This window comes from Rhineura floridana, chromosome 6 (genome assembly GCF_030035675.1).
Source record: "Rhineura floridana isolate rRhiFlo1 chromosome 6, rRhiFlo1.hap2, whole genome shotgun sequence".
In the NCBI taxonomy this organism is placed as follows: Eukaryota; Metazoa; Chordata; class Lepidosauria; order Squamata; family Rhineuridae; genus Rhineura; species Rhineura floridana.
The window spans coordinates 15347689-15371058 of NC_084485.1; the positions used below are offsets into that span (position 1 = coordinate 15347689).

At 41.0% G+C, this 23370-nt stretch overlaps 1 protein-coding gene, 1 non-coding gene and 1 pseudogene across 3 annotated transcripts in view; 2 read left to right on the plus strand and 1 right to left on the minus strand.

Annotated features, from left to right (window-relative positions):
- The window catches only part of LAMA5 (laminin subunit alpha 5), a 255687-nt gene that overhangs the window by 93099 nt on the left and 139218 nt on the right, over positions 1-23370 (plus strand). For both annotated transcript variants that reach the window (XM_061631076.1, XM_061631077.1), the window contains exon 3: positions 11123-11240. In XM_061631076.1, coding sequence (XP_061487060.1) covers positions 11123-11240 — 118 coding nt within the window. The remainder of the gene's footprint in view (positions 1-11122; positions 11241-23370) is intronic.
- LOC133388176 (5S ribosomal RNA) lies at positions 6285-6403 on the plus strand. Its single transcript, XR_009763669.1, has one exon. It is a non-coding gene; the product is annotated as a 5S ribosomal RNA (ribosomal RNA).
- Positions 11689-11806, minus strand: LOC133388132 (5S ribosomal RNA; annotated as a pseudogene).

Consider the following 23370-nt stretch of genomic DNA (forward strand, 5'->3'; position numbering starts at 1 on the left):
ATTGCTCACATATATGAATTGTGACTTTTGCTTGCAAAGTACTTGTTTTTTTGAGGTTAAGATTATTATTTGTTATTGTTGCCTGAGTCCTGACCATCCTTTAACTCCTATCAGGCTTTAAAATCTTGGCTTGTTTCTGTCCTCCCCCTGAAGTTGCAGCAGTAATATATAGTCCAGAGAGGATCTCTCGTGGAAATAGAAAAGGGAGAGGTTTGATTTGTATTCCTTTCCAGCTAGATTCCTCTGTAATTAACCTACTGTAGAAAGATAAGAACTACTTCACCTTCTCAGGAATGTGGGTCTGGATTGTGTGTGTGTGCGTGTGTGTGTGGGGTGATTGTAATGTTAGGGGTGGTGAAAATGAGGCACCTAAGAGGGTATTGTGTGTGCTCACACACACATGGATTGCTTTTGCAACAAATCTTAGCATTCAAAATGCATCTGTATGTGCTTTTCAAAAGTTAAAATTACACATGGACTGTAAATCTTTCCAGCGAAGAAGAAAGTTGAAATGCTTTAACCCTTATGAACTGACCCTCAGCGAATTCTCTTACAACCTTTGTGTATTTAGAGGGGGCATTATCTGTTTAAGAGAAATGCTACCTTAATTGTACTCACACCACATTCTCAAAATACCCAAGTTTACTGGGAAACTGCTAAGGCTTATTTTCATCTGTTAATTAATAAACAAGTCAAGTAAAAGGAAAATGGTATAAAGCAAGACAGAGGTGGAGGAGTTTAGGGGTTCTGAGATGAACTACCACAACCATATCCAACCTGGTGCTCTCCAAATGTTTTAATTTCAACTCCCATTAGCCCCAGGCAGCACACATCTGGAGGGCACCAGGCTGGGGAAGGCTGTCGTAGCAAGTCCCCAGTTTGTATTTCACCTTATACATGAGGTCTCAAGATGACTGTAAGTATGACAGTAAAACTTATTATGAAGAATAATAATGTGCATGAGGAGGTTTAGATTTTTCTGGAAAAGTGCATAGACAAGAAGTGAATGTAGGAATAACAAAGCTACTACTGAAGAAATGACAAAGTCTTTTGATTGATGAAGCTCTGCATAGTCGTACTACTGTTTGAAAGGAAGTGTAAATCCCCAGTTACCACCAACAGCAATATAGACTCCATCCTTGGTATAGAACTAAATAAGAATAGGGGTTGAAGTTGCCCTGGGGATTTTTTTTTGAAAGACAGGGTGTAAATATTATCGTTTAAAAAATAAAGATTGAGCTATTATTATATTACATGCAAATAAATCACAAATATATGAAGCTTGACAAATGTAAAGGACCATATCCATGAACGAGCCTTTCCTTTTTTTTATCATTAATTTTTATTCAAATTTTCAAAAACAAAACAAAACAAAACAAAAATACAAATTAAACAATAAAATAAAATGTTGACTTCTGATTTGTCGCAGATCAGTTATAGGTCTACAATATATAACAAACCTGTCTCTTAAATTATATTACAAAATCACTTTCCTCCAGTAGTTATCTTAATTAATCATAAAATCTCATAAACATCACTTTGTTCTTTCCACAAAAAGTCAAAGAGAGGTTTCAACTCCTTGAGAAATATATCTATCGATTTTTCTCCAAATAAGCATGTCAATTAATCCATCTCATCAAATCTATTAGGTCCAATAATTTCAATAGCCATTCTTCCATTATCAGTGTTAATTCCATCTTCCATCTTCCATCCTTGCACCCATAATAATCCTGTTAGGTCCAGTAATTTCAGTAGCCATTCTTCCATTATCAGTGTCCCATAATAATCTTGCTGTTATAGCCATAGTCATATAATAAGAGTCTGATGGGAATTTCCTTCATCACAAATAATTCCTTGCCATCAATTCTGAATGTGTTGCTGAAATATTGTTGTAAAATCATATCTCTGTTCTTCTTTTTTACGAAATGCACTGGCACATCTCTTGAGAGTTTTTCCATTGTCACATATCTGTAATTAATTCTATAGATTTTTTCTATGTCAAGCTCCATCACATCATTCCAGTCCAGAAGTTTATCCAAGACATTGATAATTTTATCTCTGATATCTTCATTAATTTCTTCAAGGACAACGCTGAATTCCAAACAGTAAACTTTATCTCTAATATCCATAACTCCAAATCTTTTTCCAGTTCCACATTTGTTCCAATCTCCAGGGCTTGCATCTTCCCTTTAATTTTTCTTTTTTCATCTTCTGATGCTTGTCCAGTTGTATCTCTGATCTCATCAACCTCCCCTCTCACAAAATCCCCTATTTCTTTAAGCTCCTGCTTTATTTTGCCAAATTCAATTTTCATCTCCTGTCTGCCCTGTCTCAGGGTTTGTTTCGTTATCTCAATCTCATCCATTATTTTCTGAAACATAATTACTTCCAGGGTCTCAGCCACTTTCTTGATTGCCATTCTTAAAACCACGAAGAAAAAAACCCCACTTCTTATTCCAGCAACAAAGGGGTTAATATTCCAAGCTTGATGACATCACAGTGTAGACAGCACAGCCTGCCTTATCTCTTATATGTTCAGGAATGCAAAACAAATTTAGTTCACAGCATCAAAACAGTTAGTGGCATCGAGAACAAGCAGATTCGTCAAAATGAAATAAAATAGTCCCAGACATATAATACTCAAAAATTCATAAATCATAAAATTATAATAAATTATAATAAAATTTATAAATTCATAAAAAAATAAAAATAAAAATAAAAAAAATAAACCATGAACGAGCCTTTCCAAATCACTGTGGCTTTTTGGGATGGGATAATTTTACCTCTGTTTTCACCCCACTGGACAGTTCCCTGCCCCCGAGAAGGAACAAATAATACCTCCACAATTATGCAATTATTGTCAGGACAAAAAGTGCAGGATACAGATAGGATGATATAGCTGCCCTTGTTTCCCTATTTGATTCTCTCTCCAGATGCTGCTGCACTACAACTCCCATCATCCCTGGCCATTGGCCATGTTTCCTAAGGCTGATAGTAGCTGTAGTTAAGAAATATGTGGAGGGCTAAAGGTTCCCCACACCTGGTTTTACATACAGTAGGGCCCCACTCATACAGCGGGTTATGTTTTGGACCCACACCGAAAAACGAAAACTGCCGAAAAGCGGAACTCATCAAATAGAATGGCACGCAGTGCCCGAAAACCGCCATAAATGCGGAACAAGCACCGTATGAGTGGGGCTTTAGTCTAATTACGTCTAATTGAGACCGCCACATTAGCGAAGCGCCATTAAGTGAAGCGCCGTAAAGCGGGGCCCTACTGTACTCTAGTTTAAGTCTCTTTCTGCTAGGACAGCTTTGACATTTTATTTCTTAGGGTCTCATGAGAGTGGTAGGCACTCTGTGGTCTTTTTGAGAATATGTAGCAATACTACATGCAAGAAGGCTCTTGGAATTGTTGTTGATCGCAAGCACAATATGAGCCAACAGTGCAATGTGGCTGCAAAGAAGACAAATGCTATGTTAGGCTGCATTAACAAAAATATAGTTTCCAAATCATGTGAAGTACTTGTTCCCCTCTATTTGGCACTGGTTAGGCCTCGTCTTCAGTATTGCATCTATTCTGGATATTGCACTTTAAGAAGGATGCAGACAAACTGGAACAGGTTCAGAGGAGGGCAACAAGGATGATCAGGGGACTAGAAACCAAGCCCTATGAGGAGAAACTGAAAGAACTGGGCATGTTTAGCCTGGAGAAGAGAAGACTGGGGGAGGTATGATAGCACTCTTCAAGTACTTGAAAGGTCACACACAAGAGGGCCGGGATCTCTTCTCAATCGTCCCAGAGTGTAGGACATGGAATAATGGGCTCAAGTTATAGGAAGCCAGATTTTGACTGAACATCAGGAAAGCTTTCTAACTGTTAAAGTGGCACGACAATGGAACCAATTACCTAGGGAGGTGATGGGCTCTCCAACACTGGAGGCATTCAAGAGGCAGCTGGACAGCCATCTGTTTGGTATACTTTAAGTTGGATTTCTGCATTGAGCAGAGGGTTGGACTTAATAGCCTTATAGGCCCCTTCCAACTCTGCTATTCTATTATTCTATGTGTGATTGTGGTTGCTGTCTAAGAGATCTGCATGCACTGGGTTATCCAATAATTTATTATTATTGGGAGCCTGGTTCAGTTTTCAAAACTTCAAATGGCTTGTTCTTCACGTGGCCTATTTATGTCATCTTATGTGCCCATCTTCTGGAAGTGGCTTGTCAGGATTTTTTTAAAAAAAATGTAAGTTACTTTGAGACAAAAAAATTGTAGTAGGTGATGAATAATAAATAGACTTCCAGTTATGATTTTTTAAATAATGCAAAGCACAATAGTAACAAAATCTACAAACCAAATCTACAAAATGACACAAGTTCTATATAAATCACAAAGACCCTGTGCACACTCATGAACAGGGCCGGCTCCAGGCATTCAGGGGCCCTTGGGCATCAGCTTGCCCTGGCCCCCCAGACAGTGTGTGAGTGTGTGCTCACGTGTGTATGCCCTCCGCGCCCCCCCTACCTGTCTAGTCTTTACCATTGCCCTTAATGAAGATGGCGGCTGCGGTTTCCCTAAGGGGAATGAAGCCTCCGCTACCATATATGTTGATGGCACACGTGCGTGCTATGCGCACACATCGCTGCCATCAACTAAGATGGCGGCAGCGACTTCAGTACCTTAGGGAAGCTGCGGCTGCCATCTTCATTAAGGGCAATGCTAAAAAGCTGGCTGACAGGTAAGTGGGGGGCGTGGGGGGAGCGTGGATCGTGGAAGGGGAGCGGAGGGCCCCTCAAGGGCCCCTTAGGAGCTCCTGTAGCTCCGGGGCCCTCGGGCCAGTGCCCAACCTGGCCGCCCTTTAGAACCGGCCCTGCTCATGAATATGAAGAAAACTCATGTTCTTAGAACTCTGAGGCTACAACTCTTTGCCACTTTAGATAAAGAGTGTTCCATCAACTCCCTGTACATCTAGTCCCTTTACCAATGTTCACCTCACAAAATTACATAATTTCTCTATGCATGCTTGAAACTGGATGGATGCAACTAAAAAAACAATTCCTAATTTGGAATTTAGCCTAAGTAGTGATTCACACTTTTTTATAAGCATGTTTTTTTTTAAAGATGCTGCAATGCCCGGCAACAACAAAAGGAAATGCAGAGTGAGTGTGATATAGTGCTTAGAGAGTGTTGGACTTGGATCTGGGAGACCAGGGTTCCAATTACTGCTCACCTATGCAGCTCACTTGGACAACTCAGCCTAATTTACCTCCCAGGGCTGTTGTGAGGATAAAATGTTCTTATAACTATGGAATTCATTCCCTCAAGAGGCAGTGATGGCCACCAACTTGGATGGCTTTGAAAGAGGATTAGAAAAAATTCATGGAGGATAAGGCTGTCAGTGGCTACTAGCCATAATGGCTATGCTCTGCCTCCATAGTTGGAGGCAGGATGTTTCCAAATACCAGTTGCTGGAGAGGAAAGTGCTCTTATGCTTAGATCCTGTTTACAGACTTCCCACAGGCATCTGGTTGGCCATTGTGAGACCAGGATGCTGGACTAGATGGGCCCTTGACCTGATCCACCAGGCTCTTATGTTCTTAGGGGTGGACAATCTATGCTTCTTAAAGGAAATGTGAGATATAAATGTAAGTTGAAAAGTAGCTGGGTTGGGAAGGGCAATTTTCACTGGGAAACTGGTGTGAGGGGAAAGGGTTAGGCACCTGCTGAATTCCTGTGCAAAAGCCAGTTAAATCTGAGTTTGGTACTTTGAGATTGGAGCCAGGCATGTTGATTAATTTTGCATGAACAATTAGCTATCTTACCCTCCCCTCTGTTGGGAAAATGTTTGGCTGAATCTCTAGGGATATAGAGGATTGCATTTATTTGAATGAAAATATGAGCTAAATAAAGTTTTGTTGGTGGGTGGGAGCAAAATGCAGGCTCCTTCCTATATTAGTGGTTGGGCAGAAAAGCAGAAATAGACTAAATCTGGCATACAAGAGTCTGCTTTTCTTGCCAGTTCTTTCTATTTTTAGAGCTGCTGCACAAAGTCTTTGTAACTCTGAATTTTCTCAACGTAAGCTCACTTGATAACAGGCATCTTGACTTTTATTTTAACTTTTGTTTTTTCATGGTGTATTCTGCAGGATGTGAAGGAAATAGAGTTCATTTCATGTAATAGCAGCACTCTTTACCATTCTCCACTTTCTATAATGGGGTATAGCTGACTGCCCATCAGATTGCAAATAACAAAAAGATTTGTCAGTAGATGTTTTTGCAGTGCCTATGGCCATACTACCCTGAACATGCCCGATCTCGTCTGATCTCGGAAACTAAGCAGGGTCAGGCCTGGTTAATACTTGGATGGGAGACCACGTGGGAATACCGGGTGCTGTAGGCTTAGAGGAAGGCAATGGTAAACCACCTCTGAATACCTCTTACCATGAAAACCCTATGAATATATCCAAAAAAGATTCATAGGGTCGCCATAAGTTGTAATCGACTTGAAGGCATATAACAACAGCAGCAAATTTTTGCCAATGCACAGTGATGAACAGAGCAGACGAGCAAGGGTTTATGAGGATGAGGTGGGATGATGAAGAAGAAGACATAGGTACAGTCTTTACTGGGTCAGACTATTTGGTTCATATAATATAATCTAGTCCTACTTGCATGCTTCCCATTGACACCTGGCCTGATCCAGCAACCAGACTCTTCTTATGTTCTTATGTAAGCCAGAATTATCTACTCTGATTGGCATTAGGTCTTCAGGGTCTTAGGCAGCTGTCTTTCCCATCTCCGGCTACCTGATCATTTTAGCTGGAAATGCCAAGGATTGAATTTAGCACCTTCTCCATGCAAAAAGTTTGCTCTCTGTGCAGTTGCTGACTTTCCCCAAATAGGGGGGAAATAACAGTGAGAAACAAAAACCTAGAGAAACATCTTTGAGTGTGGGAAAGTAGTTTACTTCCCCAGAATCTGCTTAGTTCAAAGATTCATTTATAAACTGGCTACTTATCCCCTTGCCATATTATACAATAAGCCAGAAATAAGAATAATTGGTTCTTCATATTTTAGCACTTGCTAAATCTTAACTAGGCCTGGTATAAACCTGGAAAAGCTGGGGAATTTTTCCCTCTGTAGCCCCCCCCCCCGATTTTCCAGTGGAAAAAGTAAAAATGTAGTGAAAATTGGGAGAGGGATCCTTATGAACTATGACCTCTTTTAGAAAAATGAGTGCAATGCTTTTAAAATCAGGGTTTTATAAATACTGTTTTATCTGCGGTTTACTCCATCCAAATGGTTTCTAATAACTATGCAAGCTGATCTACAGTGTTAGATCATTGCAATCCTTGTATACTACAGAGATGTGCAAGTATAAAATACAAAATCATTTTATATCACTCTTAATAACACTCTCTTGTGAACTGAACTGTGGTTGGCTGAAGCATATTAAGGGATAACTAATCTGTATGAAATGATCTTGAGAAAGCGCCTTTGTCTTTTGACACGGCCTTGCCGTGTAATTGTCGCCCAAGAAAGACCACCCTGTACAAACCCTCATATGTTACACAGAGTGCCAAGTTACATGTCATTTTCCCTTCAGCCAGTAGATTTTGTGGGAAAGTGAAAAAGGAATAGTGAATCCCATCGTGCCAGAAGCCATACAAAGTTCTGGCAGAGATGCTTAGTTATTCCCCAAAGAGAGAAACCATTCCAGGCAAGAATTTATAAAGCAAGAGAATGCATAACTTAGTGGGCTGGTGTTTAGCCATGATTTCATTGCCAAGAAACGGTTTTAAACTAGTGAGAACTGAGTCCTCGAGGAAAGCAGCTGATGATAGAATCTGGCTTGGGAGGTTCAGCTAATTAGAAGGTAAATGAGACTAATTAGGACTGTTGGCACCCATTTGTATTCATAACATGATGGGTTTGCCATCGTCCTGTGAGTAAAAGGAAGGATGGAGTTGAGCTTCTGTGAGATGCTGCAAAGTCAAGCAGGGATTGGAAGACACAAATTTGCTCAGGTTCTGAGTCTTCCGCTTAATCTGTGGTGGGTGACTCATTGTAGGAACATTCAAGCTTTGATGGGGAATGTGAGTTCCTGTTTTATGGGTCTCTCCAGAGAATACCAATTTTTGCATGGGTCACTCTGCGCTGCGGAATGACCGTTACAACCTCTCACAACTATGATAACAGTGTGCCAAGGCTAGCTGTTGTCTGCAATTCTGAATATATAACTTCAGATAGAAACGAAGTCAAATTCATAGCCCTCTTATTTGTCAATTTATACAGGGGTTAGGAACACAGGAAGCTGCCTTATACAGAGGCAGACCCATCTGAGCCCATCCATCTCAGCTTTATGTACGCTGGTGCCTCTCTAGGGTTTTAGACTGAGGTCTCTCTCAGCTCCACCTGGAGATGCCGGGGACCGAACCTAGGACCTTCTGCATGCAAAGCAGATGCTGTAACCATTGAGCTATGGCCCTTCCACAGCAGGGTTGTGCACACCTTGCAATTTAAAAAAAGGGGATGGGGAATAAATTCTGTATCAGGATAACCCAAATCATTGTAACTTGTACAAACGAAGCAAATCAACATCTGTTTGCTGTTTTTGCCCAACCTAGTTTTGTTTCCATTAGTCAGTAGAAGTGGCATGCTGCTTTTCAGAGCACTGAAGTCTTATACCTCTGACCATTGAAAATCCCATTGACACCTCCTTTTGGGGGGAGGGAGAGGGATTTCGCCAGATGTTATGCACACAATTCCAAGCCTAGTTCATATGTATTTATTTATATTTATTTTGAAAATTCCTAAATCATGCCTCTATCCAAGACATAGGTTCCAGGGTGGTGTATATTAAAAAAACCAAATATCAATACAATATTAAAACATTTTTTTAAAAAACCAAAACAAAATAATAAAATCTGAGAAATAACCAACCAAAAATTATTCAATCAGCTAAGACAATACAATATATTTGTATTGTATATACAATACAAAAAACTTGGGCAAATAAGAATATCTTGACCCTGCAGTGCCAGCACCAATTCTTGGGGATGATGGTCCAAAGTGGGTGTGCCCTCACTGAAAATGCTTTCTACTTTATGGATGAATAATGCACTTCTCCGACAGATGGAACTCAGAGAATGGTCATAAGAGTTAGAATGTTGCTTTATATGATTAATGTTGGATACAACCCTATAACTGGGAAATTCTCCTGATTTGGGCTCGAGGTCCCTTGGTTTGTATGGCATGTGGAAGCATTGTCTTCTAATTTATTGTATCACACTGTGTTGGACTTGAAAACACATGCTCTTGTAAGCACTGTATTTCCTGTGTGTGTTGATGTTGAAGCATTTTTACCAATAAAAGAAACTCTCCCCTGCCTTTAAAATATCACTTTTTGACAGGATGATAAAGTGAAGATTTTTGGAGAGAGCCAGTGCCAGCTCGTGAAGGGAAATTCTGTTGCTGAGTTTGTTTTTTCCTAGTGCTGACATTTTTAAGTTGTATGTTTATTTCAGTCTTGGCAAGGACATGGCTGTATAAATCAGCATTTGAACTAATTGGGAGCAACTCTAGCTGAATGTGAAGAAGCCCTTATCAGAAGCTACTTGTTACCCTTGCTTATGGAACTGGTTGGGTGTGTGTTTTATAGAGTGCCCTCTTCCCACTCCATCTGGCTGGCTTGGCAAATGCAGAATTAACTACATCAGAGAATCAACATTTCCCATTTCTCTTATCTAGAACCTTGAAGTAATTCTACAAAACATTTCTTTCTTTCTTTCTTTCTTTCTTTCTTTCTTTCTTTCTTTCTTTCTTTCTTTCTTTCTTTCTTTCTTTCTTTCTTTCTTATTTGATTTATATCCTGCCCTTCCTCCCAGCAGGAGCCCAGGGCGGCAAACAAAAGCACTAAAAACACTTTAAACATCATAAAAACAGACTTTAAAATATGTTTGAACAAACCATCTTTAAAAACTTGTTAGCCCTGCTTCCATACCAGCCCTTTTCTCTGGAGTTGACATCCTTTGTTCACTCACTTTTTATGGTGCATCCACATGGCATAGTTGTTAGGCTTTCCAGATCAGGGTTGGGCTTTTTGTTTTGTTTTGTTTTTTAGTAATCCTTCTGGGATTTTTTTAGACTTGACTTAAAGCCATTGTTTTGGTGATAAGGCACAATTGCAACACTAGCCTTTCCTTCATGGACTAGCAAAATTTAGGCTTTTCATGGCTCTTATGTCTTTAAATCGAACAGTTCCATTGCATTTTTCTTGTTCTGCTGATAAATAGCATCTCTAAATTGACCCAGTACTAGTTTCTCTTCCCATGGGTGGAGGCTTTAGTTATTGGGATTTATTCTGCCCCCCCCCTTTCAGGATACATAAAAATAAGAGGAAATTAGTAATTAAAGGATGTCTCCTTTTCCTCTGCAGGACAAGAAACTGGTACTGGGCAATCTTAGAATATTCAGGAGCCAAATCAGTTCATTACTAATCTACCAGCCCATATCTACAGGAAACAAATAGAGGCTAAACTTGCTCACGGAAGGCATTCAAGTAGCATTAGAGAGGACTTTTGCTGAACAAAAATTACTCATGAAAAGATGTTATAGAAGGCTCTTTGCCGTGGGGTGGGACATGGGTGCATTATATTAAGTCCTTTTGCAATCTCCTTCTTAATCTCCCCCCCCGCCTTGATTTATGTAAAAAAGCAAACTAATCTAGCAAAATTAGATTAGGGGAGGGGACAGAATGGGAACACAACAACAGCTTGCTGGATGATCTAGCCCAGCATCCTGTTCTCACAGTGGTCAACCAGATGCCTATGGGAAGCCTGCAAGCAGGACCTGAGCACAATAGCACTCTCCCCTCCTGTGGTTTCCATCAACTGCTTCTGACCGTGGAGACAGTGATGCATGAAATCCAGTTTTGATTCATGCAGCATTAAAATACAAGCCTGGCAAAAATGAGTTCTTTACATATCTAAAGTGCTACCTGGTGTGTCTATAGCAAATCAATTCTTGCCGGGGGGAAGGGATATTTTTCTTCACAATTTTGTGCATTGGTTTTTAGTTCTGGCCTAAATTAATCTCTGTCTTTCCCTTTCTCTCACAGCTCTTCCATGTGGCCTACGTTCTGGTTAAGTTTGCAAATTCCCCTCGTCCAGACCTGTGGGTACTTGAGCGGTCAACTGATTTTGGACTTATGTATCAGCCTTGGCAGTACTTTGCCTGTGAGTATAAGAGAAAAATGGAAGGGATGTGACAGTGGAGCACATGCACCAACCCCCACAATGGTTCTGGAGCAAGCAACATCCTGCAGTTCTGGATGTTGGTAAATATCTATATCAATGACTCTCAATTTTTTTTCCCCCATGGACCACTTGAAAATTGCGGGTCTTAGTGGACCGCTTAATGATTGGGGTTTTTTTTTGCCTGCTGTAGCAGTTGTAGTGCACTGTGCTAGATGCTGTATGATTTTTAATTGTATTTTATTGCTCCTTTTATTTTTTATATATTATATTTTATTGTATTACAATTTGCATTCCGTAGAATGTTGTTGTTATATGCCTTCAAGTCAATTACGACTTATGGCGACCCTATGAATCTTTTTTTTGGATATATTCATAGGGTTTTCATGGTAAGAGGTATTCAGAGGTGGTTTACCGTTGCCTTCCTCTAAGCCTACGGCACCCGGTATTCCCAGGTGGTCTCCCATCCAAGTACAAACCAGGCCTGACCCTGCTTAGCTTCCGAGATCAGATGAGATTGGGCGTGTTCAGGGTAGAATGCAATACAATATTTTAGAATGCAATATTGTAATACAGTAAGATACAAAAGGAGAAATAAAAGAAGCAATAAAAATACAATTATAAATCAATATGAATATTTAATGCGAGGGATGTGCCACCTCCCATCTTCAACCACAAATCCACAGACATGCCACAGACCACCTGAATGAAGCTCAAGGACCACTGGTGGTTTGCATATTTTATTATTTATTTATTTATTTATTACATTTATACCCCACCATTCTAGTAGGAGCCCAGGGCGGCAAACAAACACTAAAAACACTCTAAAACATCTTAAAAACAGACTTTAAAATATATTAAAACAAATCATCTTTAAAAACATATTTTTGAAAAAGCTTTAAAAACATCTTAAAAAGCAATTCTAACACAGGTGCAGACTGGGATAAAGTCTCTACGTAAAGGCTTGTTGAAAGAGGAAGGTCTTCAGTAGGCGCCGAAAAGATAACAGAGATGGTGCCTGACTAATATTTAAGGGGAGGGAATTCCAAAGGGTAGGTGCCACAACACTAAAGGTCCGCTTCCTATGTTGTGCAGAATGGACCTCCTCATAAGATGGTATCTGCAGGCATCCCTCACCTGCAGAGCACAGTGACTGACTGGGTATATAAGGGGTAAGACAATATTTCAAGTATCCTGGTCCCAAACTGTATAGGGCTTTGTACACCAAAACCAGAACCTTGAACTTGGCCTGGTAGCTAATGGGCAGCCTATATCATTTTCCCATTGTTTGCTTACTTTCTCATCATAGTTGTATACAGAGCCTGCAGGTTCAATTGAACACCAGTTGCTAAGGAGCTAAAGTGGAAGAGGACTGGTGCTTTCAAGCCCTGCTCGTGGACTTCCCAGAAGCTTCTGATTGACTACTGTAGGAAGTAGGTCTGGATGGACCTTTGGTCTCCACCAACAGGGCTCTTCTTATGTTTGACATCCCAATCAAAATGCTCTTGCATCATACACAATCACCTAGTGCAGTGGTTCCAAACTGTATTTTATTGCTTATATTGTATTTTATTGCATTACAGTTTGAATTGTATGTACTGCAAATCGTAATACCATAAAATACAATATAGGAAAGAAAAGAAGCAATAAAAATGCCATTAAAGATCATACGGAACCGTACGGTACATTACATTTACTACAACAGACAGAAAAATAATTAAGTGGTTTGCCAAGACCATCAGTGATTTTCAAGTGGTCTGGGGGGGAGGGGGGAAATTTGGAAACCACTGACCTAATCTAAAATGGGCCAGACTTTCAACGTTAACACTCCAGAGTCTTCATAAGGTGCATAGGTGAAGAAATTTTGCCAAATTTTCAAATCAACACAGCAGAATGGTGATGTGACAAGCTGTTGAAGTTTCCTCCTTAACTGTTGTGCAGAAGGTTCAGGATCCGGAAAATGGAACTGATGACTTCTCTTGACTTAGGCTGCAATCCAATACACATCTACCTGAGAGTAAGTCCCATTGAACCCAATGGAGCTTACTTCTGAGCAGACATGTATTGGATAACAGCCTTAGTGTACGCGGATTTTATTGTTTAATGAGGTTTCCTGGAACAGATTCCTCACTGATCGCTCTCAAAGTGGATTTTGATTGGGTCAGGAGGCACAGTTGTCAACCCAAACTACCCTCTTCCAGTTACTACAATGAACTGGTGATTGATTCATTTCCTCAAGATGAGATGACTAATAGTCAGTCAATGGAATGGTTCAGGCTGGATCAGACCAACAAAGGCTCATCTTGAGCCGCCATAGGGCCAGAATTCCCAAAAGCATTGGTAGGACATTTTTCTGGGATGACTCCTGTGCTTTTAACAACTGTATGACAAACAAAAATGTAGCAGATGGAACTCTTCATGGCCTGCAGAAATAGGAATATGGGGGGAAAGTTACTTGTTGGTTTTTTTTCATTATGCAGCTGTTAAAAGCACACAAGGGTAGCCAGAAAAAAAAATGAAAATAAAGCCCAATAAGTACTTTCTGGAATGGTCGAGGATATCTTGCAGCAAATAGAAAGTGATAATGTTGATCAAGCAGCTGTTAAATGCTCATCTGCAGGGGCCAGTTGAAAATATGGCAACCCTATTTAGAACTTGTTCTTGATTTGTGCTGCTTCAGCACCATACACTTAGCATGCATTGTGATGGGAGAGTTGGGTGCCTTGAGAAGAATGGGTTTTATGCTGATCACTATTACAGGGCTCCTAGGAAGACCAGACAAGAGATGGATTCATTCTATAAAGGAAGACACAGACCTGAACTTACAAGATCTGAACTGGGTGGTTCATGACAGATGCTCTTGGAGGTCGCTGATTCATAGGGTCGCCATAAGTCGAAATTGACTTGAAGGCACATAACAACAACAAAGCCCAAAAAAGTATAATGATGGAAAAGATGAGTTATGTTTGCAATCTTAAGGCTGTTTTTTTAAAATAAAAATAAAAATGGGGAGCCCAATGACCAAGGTTCAGAATATCTACAATATTCTCCTTTCCTGGTTGAGGAAAAGAAATCTGGCCTTGCAGCAAACAAGGGGATGTATTCTGGTTTGTTGAGTTTCCAGGAGAAGGTTGTGGACTAGTGGTTGTGGACTAGTGGTGGACTAGTACACTGCAAGTGTACAAATGCAACCCAAAATGCTCCAAATCCTATGCCTAGATTGCTTTCTGGTAGCAGAGAGAGGGGCTGACATTGGATAGTGAAGATTTTGTCAGGAAAATGTCTTTGCTTGCTCACTCATTTACCTAAATCGCTGTATCCTGGATGTAAAGAGTTTTATATATTTGCTTAAGGAAGTGACTTTACTATCACGATAAGCACCCAGGAAGTTGCTTTGTCTTCCCTAAACCTTTGCAGTTAAAGATTAGAGCAACCAGCAAGGGTATTTCTGTATATCTTCCTGTGGTCTCTCACTGGGGTCTGGCCGTCTCCTTCCTGCCTTTTACTTTCCCCATCTGTCATTCCTAACATTTATTGGAAAGTCATAAACTCTGTGAAAACTGGAGGCATATCTACACAGGGAGGCTGGTTGCATTTGAAAGCAGTCACAATGGGGAAAAGCTATAGCCCAGTGCCAGAGCATCTGCTTTGTATCCAGAAGGACCCAGATTCAATCCCTGGCAGCATCTCCAGGGAGGGCTGGGAAAGATTCCTTCTCTGAAACCATAGAGAGCTTCTGCTGGTCAGTCTAGAAAGTACTGAGCTAGGCTGACCAATGGTCTGGCTTGGTGTAAGGCCTCTTCCTATGTTCCTAATTTGTCCGGGGACTGCAATGTAGTAAATCCATGCCTAGTATCGAGGAAGCATTGCACAGCTGGGGAGGGGGGTAAGTAGGGATCCACAAACTTTAGCTGGCCATGGTTTGTGGCTGCCACGACTGCCCCACTGCTGAGTCTGGGAAGGGGCAGGGTCTTCTCTCTGACCTACTGAGCTTCTGAGGTTCTTGGGACACCACAGAAGAGGACAAGGGGAGGGGGAATTCCCTGCTCCCCTCTTCAGCGCCGAGCTCAGGAGGAGGGAGGCAACTCATCCCTACAGCTGTGCTTTGCTTTGGATGTGCTCAAAAACTCAGCATAAGATTGCCCCAAGTTCATCATTTTTGTCAGAGTAATAATTTGGTTTGGGAAGTGTCGTGAGTGACTTTGTGAGTCCCCATGGATGTGGCAGTCTTTGTGCTTCAGGCAGTCTCTCTGCTTGCTTATTACAAATGCTGTGTATTGTATAATTACAACAATATAAGTTCTTATCCTGCTTATATCTTAACACAAGACCTCTGTCTGAAGATAAGATTAACAGGAGTGTCTCACCCTTTGTATCTGAAATACATTTGTTACACTGCAGAAGCATGTCATATTGTAAAGTTCATATTTCAGTGTGTTTTTGGAGTCTGGTATTGTGCTTCTAAATATCTGACACTCTCCCTTTTTAATTGGTACATTATTTAGGGTTTTCTCATTTTTTCAAGTGTATCTTGGCCAGTTCCCTCCCACTCTCTAATTCAGTGATTCTCAAACGGTGCGCCGCGGCACACTGGTACGCCGCAAGAGGTGACTAGGTGTGCCGTGAATATTATGAAAGTATATTTTAAAAATGAGAAGAAACCCATTTGTATAGAGATTTATTACATCCATGATCAATTAATATATTAATTTTGTACTTGAAGTGCACCAGAAAATTTTTAAATGTTTTACAGTGCGCCGCAAACCAAAAAAGTTTGAGAACCACTGCTCTAATTCCTTCCATCCCCGACTCCTAACTTATTTTATGACTGTCTTTTCGCTTCTGTTGTTGTTCACATGTTTCTTTTGCTTGCTGGTCGTGCACGTGCTAAATCTTTAAGTGAGCGGTAAGGTGGTTCAGCTATAACGTCTTGTCTTTGCTTTCACGCAGAAGCAGACAGCATGCTTACTGACTTGCCCAAACAGGCCCAGTTTGCACAATGCATTTGAACCATAGTTAAAATAAATTATGGTTTAATGTGAACAAGCAATGTGTTGGTGCACGCTGCTGAAATCGTGGGTGATTTGCTCCTGCCCTGCTCTTGGCTGAGGCTGGGCCAGGGAGGAAATAAGCCATAGTCTTGTTACACCTTGGTTCAAGGTTTGTTTCTCTCCAAACAAGCCACAATTGGAAGCTAAGGTTTGTTCTTGCCTTAGCACTTGTGGGTTGTTGTAGGGTGGTGGAGATAACAAACCATGAGCCCAGGTTTGGGCATAAGGACAAGCTAGACTATGGTTTGTTTCCTCCCCAGCATGGCAGGAGCAGGAGAGGAACAAAATGCTAGTGATTTCAGCAGTGTTTAAACTATGGTTTAATGTGACTTGTGAACCAGAACATTATGTGGCCTACCTACATAGGAGCATAGGAAACTGCCTTATACCAAGACAGACTGTTGGTCCATCTAGCTCAGTATTGTCTACACTGACTGGCAGCAGATCTCCAAGGTTTCAGAGAGGGGTCTCTCCCAGCTCTACCAAGAAATACTGGGGATTGAACTTAGGACCTTCTGCATGCAAGACAGATACTCTACCACTGAAGCTTCCTGGCATCATCTTCCATTCTGTAAGCCATCGTCTAGTCTTAAGTATCTTTTCTCTCCTCCGTGTCTATAGACTTCACACTAGCAGAGCTGGCAGTTTAGGAACTCACCCATCTTTGACCTCTGTGGCACTAAGCCCAGATGTGTGCTTCTTGGCAGAAAAAAAATCTAATTAGTTGGCAGTGCCAATTGGCAGGACCCTACCTATATCAACTTTTATAGAACATAGGAAGGAGAGATGAATGTTTTTTGAAGTCTCATTTCCTCGTTGTTTATGGTCCCCAGTTGACTTGGAAGAGAAGCCTGCTAGCCTTGTGAAAAGATACAAGTTTCTGTTTCCTGCAGCCTAGACACTCGGCACTGCTGATCAGACATTTAGAGCTGTCTGTTGTTCCTCCGGTAGCTCCCTGGGAAAGAAAAAACTAAGGAAATTGGACAAGAGAATTTATTTCTCAGTTTGAAGTTGCCTGCTGATTTCCAGTGCAGAATCTGATACTTACGTTACCAAGAAGCACCAGTTTGTTCTGCAAATATATCATTATGAACCATGCAGAGAGTAGCCAAGTTACTTTGAACATGTCAAGCATCAGCTCCCGCAGGGAGCAAAAGCAGTAATTGGTAGAAGATGTGAGTTAAGCTTTACTAAGATCTTTTAAACAGAAAAGGAGTGCCTGAAAAGACTATACAACGAATTATCCCCTTGGGTGTGCTACCAGCCCTGATTTCTTTGACAGTGTGTTTCTGTGAGCTCATTAGGTTCCCTTTGTGAATGGAAGAACAAGGAGCATTTTTATCTTCAAAAGAGCTTTTCAAATAGTTGTTATGTGCCTTCAAGTTGATTTCTACTTATGGAGACCCTATGAATCAGCGACCTCCAATAGTATCTGTTGTAAACCACCCAGTTCAGATCTTGTAAGTTCAGGTCTGTGGCTTCCTTTATGGAATCAATCCATCTCTTGTTTGGCCTTCCTCTTTTTCTACTCCCTTCTGTTCTCCCCAGCATTACTGTCTTTTCTAGTGAATCATGTCTTCTCATGATGTGTCCAAAGTATGATAACCTCAGTTTCATCATTTTAGCTTCTAGTGATTGTTCTGGTTTAATTTGTTCTAACACCCAATTATTTGTCTTTAACCAAGGTGGTCCTTCTATTTCTGTTCTGCTCATTGTTTCTTAACTCTAGTTTCTTCTTTGTGGTCTCTGTGCAAATGCACACATGGCATTCTGCACATGTGCAGAGTATAATTTGGAGCCTTATAGAGCTTACGCCTATGGGTTTTTGGCAGGAGGTAGACCCACAGAGTCTAGCACATATTCTCAAAGAGGCAGACCCAGCATCTAGAGGAATTCTCTTGAATCATAGAATTGAATCATAGCCAGCAGAGCTCTTCTTACATTCTTCATGAAATCAACAGGATAAATTATCCCCACTGATTTGGGTGGGATCCAAACCAATGTACAACATCTCACAGAACAATGAGAAAATCTCAGTTAACACCCACTTCAGTTTTCAACACTTAACATGTCACACCAAAATTACACCCAGTCCTGGGCTTCTTCTCCCATTGTCAAAAATATATGGTATCTTAGAAGGTTGCAGGGGGGCAGGGGTGAGGAGAGTGCTTAAAGATAAGGACGCTATAGTCACAGTGCAACAGTGTGTGAACCCCACATTAGAGACCTTAACTGCACTGGACAAAACCCCACACGTTAAGAAGTTTGTTGCAAGTGAACTGCACTAAATGCCCAAATATTCTGTTATAGAATCATGGAAATGGAAATGGACTGCCTTCAAGTCGATTCCGACTCATGGCAATAGGGTTTTCATGGTAAGCGGAATTCAGAGGTGGTTTACCATTGCCTTCCTCTGAGGCTGAGAGGCAGTGACTGGCCCAAGGTCACCCAGTGAGCTTCATGGCTGTGCGGGGATTTGAACCCTGGTCTCCCAGGTCGTAGTCCAACACTCGAATCATAGAATAATAGAGTTGGAAGGGGCCTATAAGGCCATCGAGTCCAACCCCCTGCTCAACGCAGGAATCCAAATTAAAGCATACAAAGCATTGGTTTATTAACCACCAGGTCACGTTTGCACTATACATTTAAAAAGCACCATGGCATCACTTCAATAGTTATGGTTTCCCCCCAAGAATCCTGGGAGCTGTAATTTGTTAAGGATGCTGAGAGTTATTCCCAGAGTGGTTTAACAGTTAATCCCTCTTCCCAAGGAACCCTGGAAATTGTAGCTCTGTGAGCGGAATAGGGATCTCCTAAAAGCTCTCAGCACCCTTATTAAACTACAGTTCCCAGGATTCTTTGGGGGAAGCCATTACTGTTTAAAGTAGTATAATAGTGCTTTCAGTGTATGGTGCAGATGTGGCCCAAGCAAGCTAGGCTTGTGTTCCTTTTATTCTTCTTCTTTTATTCTTCCAAATTTTCACCTTTGGTTTTTTTTGTCTCTTTTTCTTGCATTTTGATTTCACTCCACTTTACGTTTGCGTTCACAGCTGTGCACCTTATGGCACAGGGGCCCACCTTCAAGAAATGCCAAACGTAAGGTGATTTTTCTTCTTGGGCTCCTTCTGTTTGTCACATATCCTTTAAAATATTCCTGGGGAGAAGTGTTCATAAATACAGATTTGAATCAGGGTCTTCTGATTTATTATAGCTTGGCGTTTTAGGCCCTGTGCTACATCTCTATGTTGCCATCCCTTTGTAGGGTGCTTGGTTTGAGTTCTAGAAGGTTTTTTAATATATATAATTTTGGAAATATTTTTTGAACAAGTATAGACTCCTGCCAATGTTGTATGTAAAATTTTCTTCCCACAATACTGCTTAAAGCAAGGGTGTCAAATAAAAAGCCCAGAGACCTTATTAAGCCTTTTAAGCTCCTTTGCCGCACATCACGCCATTTAGTAAAACATATTACTAATCTGCTTCTGTGTTGGAATTGCTTTTTAATATGGTTTTAAAACTTTTTTTAACCCCCCCCAATGTTTTTAAGCTTTTTAAAAAAAGTCTTGAAAGCATTTAAAAAATATTTTTAAAGATGTTTTGTTTTAATGTATTTTAAAGTCTGTTTCTATGATGTTTAAAGTGTTTTTAGTGCTTTTGTTGGCTGCCCTGGGCTCCTGCTGGGAGGAAAGGTGGGATATAAATCAAAGAATGAAAGAATGAATGAATAAATAAATATTCATGGCTTGGAAGCTAATGTTTCTAAGATATTTTGTTGAATCTGGAAGATCCAAAAGCGCTGTATTTGCAAAATATTGTCTATCTGCCACTGTGCTATATATACAGTAATTACAACTTTTAGTTCCAATATATTTTCCACTGTGGTACATTCTTCTAAAATGTGACTTTTGGAGGATTGATTAGAGAGACAAATGTTACTTGCAGCTATAGAACATAAAGGCCAAAAGGAAGCCAGAGCAAGAGTTTCTCTTCCTCATTGGTGATGGGACAGCGACAAATTCCTTTTTATTTTGGAACGCCCACGGGGTAAAAATAAATAAATAAATAGGGAGATGTTTGAAACCACATGAAGGCTTTCCCCAGCTGTTCTCTAGGGGTCCTGAAGCTTTTGTACAAGTATGGTAGATCAAAATGGTCATTATGGTGTTGCTTTAAATGTTAATCCAAAAATGTGGTGTACTCCTGCCCTTACCAGTTAAGCATGTTATTCACAGTCCTGGCAGCTGAAACCCATTACAAGGCACTCCTTGTGACTTTTCTGTATAGGGTAGAAGATGTATAAACATTTTTTAAAAAATTAAATCAGATTTTGTAGTTTTTATTAAAAACCAACCACCACCAAATTCAGTTATGATAAGGGCACAATCCTAATCCCCTGATGATGATGGCTGGGGAGTAGTCATTAAGATGCCACATAGGCCCTTCTCTATTTATTTATTTTATTATTTATTTATTATTTGATTTATATCCTGCCCTTCCTCCCAGCAGGAGCCCAGGGCAGCCAACAAAAGCACTAAAAACACTTTAAACACCATAGAAACAGACTTTAAAATACATTAAAAAAAATCTTTAAAAACATTTTTTTAAAAGCTTTCAGGACTTTTTTTAAAAAAGGTTAAAAACATTGGTTTTTTAAAAAAGTTTTAAAAACATATTAAAAAGCAATTCCAACACAGAAGCAGACTATATTTGCCTCCATGTATAACTTTTCTAACCAAACAGCTACTCTACTGTCTATCACATGGGCAAATACTGAAATTTTGGAAAGCTGTTGCCAGTCAGTGTAAACAGTACTGAGACAGATGGACCAATGATCCATCAGTATAAGACAGGCAGTTTTCTATGTTCCTCTATTTGTTCATTGGGACTTTCTTCCTGGTAAATGTGCATAGGATGGCAGCCGTAGCCTTCAAGTGATGTTCTTGGAATCCTTGCATGTATACAGAGAGAGCCAAACAGAAAACTTGTCTCTAAGTAGGTAGAGTTCTACAGTGCAAAATGCATGTGGTTTGTGTACCCAAAACTTCTGTACTATGCTGCTAGGATGTACAAAGTCTCAGTTTAGATGCAAGCCTGTATGTTTTAGATGTTGTAGCAGCCAGTTAGCATGTGTTTTTGTTCGGGAAGTAAATGAATTTCATATGCGAAAGCAGATTAAAGGCAATCGTTTTAAATTGGCCTTTTTTTCCTTAGCAATTTAATTGGGATGATTTAAATCAATTCACATATTGTGATGATGTGAAAGGTTTGCTGTGTGTTCTGAAAGAAGAGCTACCTTCCATAAGAGAGCTTTTTCTTTCGCTAGTTTCTCAAGGATAAGGCTCTGCAGGCCCATCAGCCACGAATTCCACTGTGGACCTGATAGATGAACACACATCACTGCCTAATATTCTCCATCCTCTTCTTTCTAGCTTCCAAAATAGAAGCTGCTGTCTGCCCTCCTCTCCCATCCTCAGATTGCTGGCTGTTCCTGCCAGTATGGAAGATCCCAAGGCTCCTCCTTCCCCCAGCCCACCTTCTGCTTCTGTATATTTCTCCACTACCAAGGCAGTTCTTTCTAGGGTGGCCTCCTTTGAAAGTGATCAGACCTTACTCGTAGCATGATAGAAGTCTGTATTTCAAAGGGGAAGCCCCCTTTTATTGAAAGTAGCGGAACCTGACATTGCACGCTGCACCCTCCATCTCTCCTGTTGATTATGGAACAGTGCTGTCCTGTTAGGTGCCACATATATCTGAACACTTAACCAGCATAACGCGCAGGTGGGAGAAAGGAATTTGGCATAGTGTGGAGTCAGTGATGGCTGGCGGCTGGTTCTATTGTTGCTTCCCCTGGCCGTTCCGTTCTCCAAACATTAATACAGTAGGGCCCCGCTTTACGGCGTTCTGTTTTCCGGCGTTCTGCTGATGCAGCGGCTTTCAATTAGGGGAAATTCCCCGTTTTAAAGCCGATTTTGCTGCATTTTCACGTGACGCGACCCATTATAGTCAATGGGTTCCGCTTTATGGCGATTTCCGCTTTACGGCGGGGGCCTGGTCCCTAACCCGCTGTATAAGCGGGGCCCTACTGTACCTCTCAAAATCATCGTTTGTTGATTGTTGAAGATAATTCTCATTTGCCACGGCCACACATTCTGTTTAGGATTGAATTTTAAGTTTCAAAATATTCCTGCTTTAGAAGCATGGCTTACACCTCTTGGGCTTTAGCTAAAGTTATGGTGCTAACTAGCTGGGATGTTACTAGTGTTTAGGCAATTAACGTGCACTTAAAATCAAATAACTGCCCCGGCCGGGAGGAGAGGAGCAGGTATGGGGCCGTGACCCATCAGAGTCCTAAGAAAAATCACCCCTTCCAGTGGAAGTTTCCTTTCCAGGGTTAATCCTGATACGAACCTATCCGGACCCTTAGATCTTCTTCTCAGGCCCTTCTGCACATCCCCAATCTGAGGGAGGCTCAGAGGGTGGTGACAAGGGGAAGGGGGCTGACTGTTAAGCCACTCTGGCCACTGGAGCTCTGTCAGGGGAATAGGGGTCTCCTAATAACACTCTCAGGATTCTTTGGGGGAAGGCCATGACTGTTTAAAGTGGAATAAATGCCTGGTGTGGATGTAACCTCAGTTTTGAGATTTGGAGATGAGTAGGTGGGATTTGCTTGCCCTTAGCGTAGCCATAGCTTAGCCATCCTTGGCAGGAATCAAAGTTAAGTTCCTTCTGCAGCTGCTTCTGGACTGGTTCCTAAGGAATGGGTTGAGACCTGTGTCTGGGATAGTATGGTTTCCAACTCTTCTGTGTTTGGCCTATGTTCAAATTCAAGTTGCAGGGATAAGGAAGGTCCAGGTTCCTTTGCATCAGCACTGTGGTTTTCTGACACTGTTCAGAGTTCCAACTAATGGCTATTTTGCAAGTACATAGGAACATAGGAAGCTGTTTCAGGCAGGAGTTGCTCCCAGCCTTACTTGGACACACTGGGGACCATCTGCATGCTGTGTTGCAGCCACCATTGCATTTTGTTTGATGTTCCCTGAAAAACGTTGTGTTAAAAATAT